At 40.2% G+C, this 8,688-nt stretch overlaps 1 protein-coding gene across 1 annotated transcript in view; it reads left to right on the top strand.

Moving 5' to 3' along the window:
• quob (quattro b) overlaps positions 1 to 8,688 on the top strand; it is a 27,455-nt gene extending 18,767 nt beyond the window's left edge. The window contains exons 10-24 of the mRNA XM_020593006.1: positions 564 to 712; positions 1,448 to 1,586; positions 1,742 to 1,864; positions 2,086 to 2,283; positions 2,451 to 3,409; positions 3,668 to 3,917; positions 4,372 to 4,461; positions 5,117 to 5,341; positions 5,962 to 6,132; positions 6,308 to 6,485; positions 6,796 to 6,912; positions 7,057 to 7,311; positions 7,506 to 7,747; positions 7,994 to 8,052; positions 8,181 to 8,688. Coding sequence (XP_020448662.1) covers positions 564 to 712; positions 1,448 to 1,586; positions 1,742 to 1,864; positions 2,086 to 2,283; positions 2,451 to 3,409; positions 3,668 to 3,917; positions 4,372 to 4,461; positions 5,117 to 5,341; positions 5,962 to 6,132; positions 6,308 to 6,485; positions 6,796 to 6,912; positions 7,057 to 7,311; positions 7,506 to 7,747; positions 7,994 to 8,032 — 3,135 coding nt within the window. The 3' untranslated portion in view covers positions 8,033 to 8,052; positions 8,181 to 8,688. The remainder of the gene's footprint in view (positions 1 to 563; positions 713 to 1,447; positions 1,587 to 1,741; positions 1,865 to 2,085; positions 2,284 to 2,450; positions 3,410 to 3,667; positions 3,918 to 4,371; positions 4,462 to 5,116; positions 5,342 to 5,961; positions 6,133 to 6,307; positions 6,486 to 6,795; positions 6,913 to 7,056; positions 7,312 to 7,505; positions 7,748 to 7,993; positions 8,053 to 8,180) is intronic.

Raw genomic sequence — 8,688 nt, 5'->3', positions numbered from 1 at the left:
TTGCTATTTTATGCTGAATATATCTGATATGAGATTTCCAGGTGAATCTATCATCCACTATGACACCTAGAAATTTAATTTCATATACTCGTTCTATACTGGCTCCCCCTATTTTCACTTGCAGTTCGTTATCTAGTCTGCGATTCCCAAATACCATAAATTTAGTTTTATCCATATTCATGGATAGCATATTACTGTCACACCATTTCTTTATCTTCTCAAGTTCCTGTGAAACCCATCCTGAGAGTTGCTGTGGGTTATCCCCTGATGCCCATATCGTAGTGTCATCAGCAAATAAGACCATTTTCACAAAAGCCGAAACCTTGCACATATCGTTAATGTATAATATGAATAATTTCGGTCCCAAGACTGAACCTTGAGGCACCCCACATACAATGTCCAGTTCACTCGACTGATGTTCACCCAACTTCACAAATTGGCGCCTCTGCGTCAAATAACTACTAATCCAATTCAAAATGCACATCTCATACTGTGATAAAATGTACTTGGCATACTGCACCTTTTGTATGTGTGCATAAATGTTGTCTTTGCATGTGCTACAGGATGTACAGCTATGCATTCAGGAGCAGAAGGCTTTAATGAAAGACGTGCTAGAAGATACTCGACTCGTCACTCTGCAAAGAGAAGGTGGATCTGTACTCGCCAGGATGAGGAGAGAGGAGTTCAGATTTCCACAGTCTGAGGACTACCGGTATAATATAGTATTTAAGTGTACTTACTATATAATGTGCTCCTGATATAAAATATACACTGATCAGCCACAACATTAAAATCACTCGCCTAATACTGTGTACACAGGAGTCAGTGCAGCAGTTGGTGCTAGGCTACATTAGTGAATACTGGGAGGGTGTGTTTGCTTTAGCTAGCTTTAGCATTACTGTACATTTTTCATTTGCATTATTTGAACATACACATTGTCCTGAGGCAGCCTCCCCCACTTGCCCCTACTAATGCTCCACCAGTGACTTGCACTTCTGCTTCCATCTTGTGGACCTCTTTACTCCACTAACAGCCACAGTATAGTCATTAGTTAGTTTGTTCTGCAAAAGGCTCTGTGCACCCATACAGGTTTCTTCAATTATTTTTGCTAATAGACCTCTAATCAGGAGTAAACTCGATGGAGCTATGCTGGGAATTATACCATATGTTATGTACAAAATGTCTGACAACCATGTAGGTGGTCCCACCCTGACAGGTTGAGTAAAACCAACAAATAGGTGAGGAAGATGTCGATCAAGCTCAGTTTGTCATCACAATATAACTTCATATAACAACTATTATTTTCTGATGTCCTTCTAATTTCAGGGCCCTCACAATACACCTGACATTATAAATGGCATTTCACAGTGCACTTCAGGTTTTTGTGCGTTGTTACTTGTCTCAGATATTGTTGTGGTTGTTAACATTTGTCTCTCCTTACCTGTAGAGATGCCATGGAGTCAGTAGCAAGTCTGTATAACCAGGTAGAGGAAAAGCTCCACATGCTGGTAATGAGATCAAATGAGTCACTGCAGCACCTAGAGTTCCTCTTCAGGCTAAGAGCGATGGAGGCCAAAATCAGCACGGTACTATCTGCTCTTTCAATGCATCCACCATATCCAGAGTGGCCTCATATTGTACATTTCACTGACTGTTTCTCAAAAATAAGATGTACAATAGTTCACTCATGATCTGCCAAACTAGAAAGCAACTCTGCATAATTCAACATTACATCTTACAGGTTGGGATGTGGTTCAATACTGAAGGCGAACAAAGGTTGAAGGACTCAAACACAACAGATGAAACCCTGTTGTGCACTGAAAAGGCCTTACAGCATTTTGAACTGTTTCTCACCCAGTCTAAGGTAATATTATACAGTAATATGGCAAAAGGAGCTTAAAATCAGAAAGATTATCCTTATTTGGCTGTCTGTGCTTTTCTGGACATACCAACACTTTATCTCTTACTCTCCCAGTGCTGAAATATTTAAATGACTGCAGTTTTAACAGTAAATTTTAGATTAAGAACTTGCACAAAGTGGGGTAACAGAAATCCTTCCACTTGACATGTCATCATCTATTATAGAAGAACCAACAGTATGCCATGGCCCTGTTGGTAGAGGCAGAGGAGACTGTTGGCAGAAGTGACTCCAGTCCTGTAGCAGATGTTTTTTGGACTCTGGTTAGCACTTTCAAATCCAACATGGATGATTTTATGTTGCGGGCAGAACACAGACACAAAGAATTGCACACACTGGTGCATGTGTACCGCTTCTGCAATCAGGTATGTGTTTTTTTCATTTCTCCAAGATTCTTCATCCATTTAAAATTTCTAATCTAAGTCAGTCTCTTCTTCTGTCACTTGCCAAAAGTGATTTGTGTTAACCGATAAAGGTTAACACAAACAGATAAAAAGGATAAATTCACTTTTCTTTCTCTTAATCTGTCTAGGCATCTGTGTTGGGCAAAGAATGCAGTCAGTTTTTGGACCAGGTAGGACGGGGGGATTGCTCAGCTCAGACCCTAAGCAAACTCCAAATGTATGAAGAAAGATTGCGTGGTGAATTCTCCACCCAGCACTTCCAGGCATTGAAAGCTAAGGCCTGTACTGTGGAATCAGGGGCCTCTGGAGTGATAAGATCATGGAATGCAGCCTGGGTCTGCTGCCAAGATGTCCAGCAGCGACTTAAGGAGATGCAGAAGAAGAAGGAAGGCATAGATAAGAACCAGATCCAACAGGTCACAGCTACAAGCCTTCAAGGGGAAGATGTAATAGAGAAGGACAAAATGAGTGAAGTGGGAGAGAATGAACTGTTCCTGACACAGAAGCCAAACTCTCCTAAAGACATAGTCAGTATCTCAGAAAGGGTTACAGCTGCATGCTTAAACCACCATTTGAAACCTGACTTAAAACAGTGCAAGAAACGAGAACCCCAACCACAGAAGTCACCTGAAAATGAGAAAATGGTTCCTGTTTTTCCACAAAGCAATGACTGTAATCTACAAACCAAATGGAGGCCAAGAGAGCACCACAGTGAGGCAGATCTGAGGATCACACACTCAGCCGAAGTGGTCAGTGATTTTCCATTGCACAAAGCCTTGGGTCGGTCCCTAAGTGAGGGATCATGCATGAACTCTCATTTGATGAGCATCTCTGGCTTTTCACCTCTGAATGTAACACAAAAACACTGTCAGAGCAGGACACAGCCACTGGAGCAAAATCTGCAGCCCATCCAAAATCTGCCCACTTCCCATAACCACAGTTTATGGACAGAAAACCTGAGCTGCAAGTCAAAAGGAGACAAAAATGAAGATGAGGGCAAAGGATGCACAGTTTCCACGCAGACCCCCGAAGATGTGATGAGCCCTGAGACATTACCCACACCAACAGAAAACAGTGACAATGTTTTGTAAGTAATGCCCTATTGCTTCAGCTGCAATTTGAAGCTTAGTAACATGTTGCCCTGGACATTAGAGATTATATCCATACATTTACAAAATGGCACATTTTTTTTATCAATTAAACAATAATTTTTTATGAACAATGTGTCTCTTCTGACAGATAAATAATATAAAACTGATAAAGAGGTCATCTATAGAGGTTTATTTATGAGCTTTAATAAATTCCGTGACTATACTGTACATTTTTTAAATCTTATGTGGAACAGGAAACTGCGGAGGATTATAGAGGAGCTGCTGTCCACAGAGCGAGAGTATGTGAAGGCTCTGGGTTATGTCAGAGAGCACTACTTCCCTGAACTGGAGAGGCCTGACATTCCTCAGGACCTTAGGGGCCAGAGAGGGAGTATCTTTGGGAACTTAGAAAAACTTCACGATTTCCACAGACATCATTTCCTGAATGAATTGGAAAGCTGCGTAAATGAACCCTTCAGAGTGGGACGCTGCTTTTTGCGACATGTAAGTGCTACGCGCGTTATTGTACAACTACTGAGGGTGTGATGCATTTTGTTTAAAAAAGCTTTCAAATCTGATTATGTTGACAACCTGTTTGCATTTTCTAATTTTCATTAAAAAATGTTATAAATGCAAACACTGCACTGCAGCTGAAGCCTGTGTGACCATAACACAGCCTTGTGTAATGTCAAGTAATGGTTTCCTGTTTTAAACCATAACCCCATAATTGATTTCTATCAGTGGTCCTTTCAGATGTGTCCTGACAGTAAAGTGATGGTGTGTTTTTAGCTTTCAATGAATCATTTCTTTTAAAAGATTAATGTAGGTGTTAATATGATTAAACACATTAACTGCAAACAGAGAGGGTGTATTAGCTTACACATCTGCAGCTGCATTTCACATTGACATGCACATTTACTGATGGTGCTAATGATGTTTTTTAATCCTTTTATTTTAGAGAGAGAGCTTTGCTTTGTATGCCCTTTACAGCAAGAACAAACCACAGTCTGATAGACTTCTCATCAATCATGGGAAGGCTTTCTTCAAGGTGAGAACTATAGTCAGCATCAGTTTGTTCTTCATTCTCTAACTTCTCTGGTAAAACCTCATTGTGAAGTTTCTAAGGACTAAGTACAGCCATGTTAGCAGCTCTGCTATGATGCTGTGGGCACAGCGGTGTTTGGAGCTAAGGTCTAACCTCATCATTCTAAGACGTTCACAGTGACAAAGCTGAAATGCTAATGGTTAGCAGGTAGTGTCTAATGTTTACCACATGCACCATCTTAGTATGTGGTACAGTATGTGGTTAAACAAAGCTACAGGTTAATGGTAGATTTGCAGGTATTTTATCATAAATAATGAATTGAACAACTTGAAATTTAGATCTGATGGTAGTGGTATATCCAAAAGGTATCAGCAAAGTTAACATGAATGTTTGTACAAAATGTAATTCATCCTATAAATGAAATGACCATATAATGTTGTTTAGTCTAATTATTTTCTCTGACTCCATGTTTCTTTCCAAATAAAAGTGTGTAGTGCATCTCTACTGTATAGACCATTTCCCAGTGGATTTCATCTACTTAACGTTTGCTTGTTCTCACCCGGGCTTTACTGGTACCCTGATACTATTACTTTCCCAGTGCATCTCTAGCACTGCTGCAGGTTGGCTGAATGCTCTGTCTCTTCTCTTTATACACCAGCAAAAGCAATTGAAGCTGGGGGATAAAATGGACCTGTGGTCATATCTGCTGAAGCCCGTGCAGCGCATCAGTAAGTACAGCCTGCTGCTGCAAGACATGTTGAGGGAGTGTGGTCCTGAAAAAAACAGAGAGATGGCTGAAGTCAAGGCTGCCATAGAGGTCATCCACTTCCAGCTCCGCCATGGAAACAACCTGCTGGCCATGGACGCCATCCAACACTGTGATGTATGTTTTGTATTATCTTGTAAACTGTCCATCCATGATCAATTATTGAGCAACACCAAAGGAATCTTTGCTAGAAATGTTGGGGGAAGCAGAGTAGAGAAACGAGTACAGGCAAGACTCTTGCACCAATCCATAAAGAATGTTGTGCAGAGAGGGCTAGTGTTCTCAGAAACATTTGTCATTCAGATTTGGCTTTGTGCAGTTCATTTAATAAATCAGTTAATGCTGTTTAATCGGTGGTGAGATGGATTTTATTTTCCTTTCAATGGAATGTACAGGGAGGAGCTGTGCATTCGGTGTGGGGGTGAGGGTGGGAGGATGACCTGGACCTATATCAGGAATAGAGTGGATGGAGTGGGGTTCATTGGAATTTTGTTAGTTAATTTATGAACTTTACTTTACACACACATCACTCCAAGAAATAATAATGACTTTTGTGCTGATGTTCACTGTACTGGCATGAGCAAAAGCTGCATGGGAAACAATTAATTCTTTTCCTATATACAATATAAATTTTCTTAGTTTTTTAAAATCATTTTTTAACAGTTGTCATTATTGTTGACTAGAATCCATGGCCACTGCTTTTCAGCCTTAGTGTGTTCTCCTTTTGTTAACTGCAGGTTAATCTGAAGGAGCAGGGGCAGCTGATACACCAGGATGAGTTCCTTGTAACATTCATAAAGAAAAAATGTTTCCGTCACATTTTTCTCTTTCAAGAACTCCTCCTCTTTAGTAAGACAAAGAAGACAGATGTAGGAAATGAAACATATATCTACAAACAGTCATTCAAGGTATACATGCTGTATGCACACGCACACACGCATACACTACATTTTCAGTGGTTCAAATTGATATGTGCCAGTAAATACAACAATAACAACAGTAAAAGGAAACATTATTGCTGCCGCTTCAAGTCAGTACATGGTTACTTACTTTAGACTAACGTCTGTTTGTCTTTGTATTTAGACGTCAGACATAGGCATGACCCAAAACAGTGGTGAGAGCGGCCTGTGTTTTGAGATCTGGTTCAGGAAGAGGAAAACCCAGGACACATACACACTCCAAGCTGTTAGCCGAGAGGTGAAGGAGGCCTGGACCAGGGCGCTGGAGCGGATCCTCTGGGAGCAGGCAGTACACAACAGAGGTACCAACAAATACACAAAAACACAGACTGGTTGTGCTCTGATTACAGAGTGGGCTCAAGTTGTATCCTCAAGGAACAGCAACTTTTACTGCATTTAATGCCTTTCAATAAAAATACTTAGAGCCTACTGTATATAAATTAAATAATATGTAAACATGAGTCAGGTTCATGTCATTATTTTTGGAGAATTGTGTTTTGTGTGATCAAAAACAATAGAAGCAACAATCTCATGTTTTATCATAGTGACAGTTTGAATTACCAGTGTGTCATTTCTTCAGTGTGTACATTTGTTTGCATCACGTTTTTTTAGAGGTCCGTATGCAAGAGCGAGTGTTTATGGGCATTGGAAATAAGCCTTTCATGGACATCCAACCCAGTGATGCAGCTATCAGCGACAGAGCCGTCAACTATGTACTGATGGGGAGAGGTAAGCAGAAATCACCAGTAGCATAGGTTTATTTAATTACTTCTTTCTTTCATTTAAGTCGGCATGTATTGTGTTTTCTATCGCTCTTTTGACTTTTCTCAGCTTATTGCTCTAACTAAGCTTATTCTCACCTGGTCTTTACAGAAAATAAAGTGCTGTTCTCTGTGGGATCACATGGGGAGCAGGACGAGCTCCCAGGAGGGCGGCCAAAGTCTGTTGGTTCAGGAAGCTGCTCCTCCTCCTCCTCTTCCTCTGGAAGGGGCTCCTTGTCCCCTGTGGCATATCTGTGTGGGCCAGAGCGGAGGCCTGCTGCAGCGGGCCCTGGAGGATACGTATCACCTCCTGGAGCTCTGGAGGAGGATGATCTGGACCATGAGAGTGGGAGTCAGAACTTATTGTGTAAGTGGCAATATGATCACTGTACAACTGTGCAGTAAATGCAGCAACCACATAAAAGTAGGTTGGTTCAGTGGGTGTAGTTTTACAGATTAATATGTTGGCTAAATACTTGATGGTTGATTGACAAGATTTTTCCTTGCCCACCTACCCATTTGTCATGTGTACAGTATATGAAATTCTTTTGTTTGCTTCAGTGGACAGCTCTGAGTCATCAGGAGAGAGTGTAAGTGGCTTCAGCAGTTCCAGTCACAACTACCACTCTGCTGCTGGAGGAGAGGTGGAGGACACGTCCTCATGTGCCTCCATAATCACTGTTAAGGAGGTAGAGCTTGTTCATCGAGCTGAATCTTCTGCAGCTTTTGACAAACCACATGATCTGGCAGGATCTCTAGAGAAAACCCATCCACAGGTTGCACCCAAGCCCAGTCCACAACAGGTCAGTCCAAATCTCTTGACCATTGGCTCATATGATTAAAAGCATTAGAAAAACAAAGTACGTAATAAAACCTGAACATAAATTACTCACAGAGACATTCATCGCTCACTGATTAAACTCTCTCTGGCAGAATATGCAATCCTTGTACTGATTTTTAGTTTTTCTTGGAAAGTGTATTTCTTTTTGTCAGTAATCAATCCTGTATTGTGAGTGATACCAAATTAATAATGTCTTTATGACTCTCAGATTCAAAACATTAACGCTGGAAAATCCACTGAGGTGTGAGCTATCAGATATAATACAAGGTGAGTAAAGAGCAACTATGCATCAACCATCTTTCTCAAGCTAGAACATGCAACACATTTTTGAGCAGTCAATTATTGGAATGCAGTTTGTGCTGTGAAAATGAAATGATTTCACTTTTTTTCTACAGATTTGGAGGCAAACCAAGAAAAGCCAAGAGACGTCTGTTACTGCAGTCCATTACCACTATGTAAATACTGTAAATCTTTTCTAACCACTAAAACAATAGGTCAGAACATGTATATTAATGTACTGTATTCTGAGCATAAAGGATGTTCAAATTTGACCTGATCAGTGTAGTTTCACAGTTCATGCAAAGGATCATAGATTTGATATTTTTGTGTCTCTGTGCATTCATAACATGATGTTCAACTATACTGTCATTTGAAAATGTGACTAAATTACCTGGTGTAATAAAAAGGCAGTACATAATGCCATATTTTATATCCTGAATTTACTGCGTTTTGTACAGGTTTATAAATCATAATTACCACATGTCTTACTTGTTTCCTCTGAAAATAAAACACATTCACTCTGTCTTTTTTTTAAATTTACGGTTTTGTATAAACTATGTAACTGTAAGGGTTTCTTTTTGAAATACAGAACATTTGCTGTGATGGTGTATGCTTGCTTTTATG

The sequence above is a fragment of the Monopterus albus genome, unplaced genomic scaffold, assembly GCF_001952655.1.
Source record: "Monopterus albus unplaced genomic scaffold, M_albus_1.0 scaffold18.1, whole genome shotgun sequence".
NCBI lineage: Eukaryota > Metazoa > Chordata > Actinopteri > Synbranchiformes > Synbranchidae > Monopterus > Monopterus albus.
Note: the sequence above shows the minus strand (reverse complement) of the source record. Positions and strands in the feature narration are given on the sequence as shown.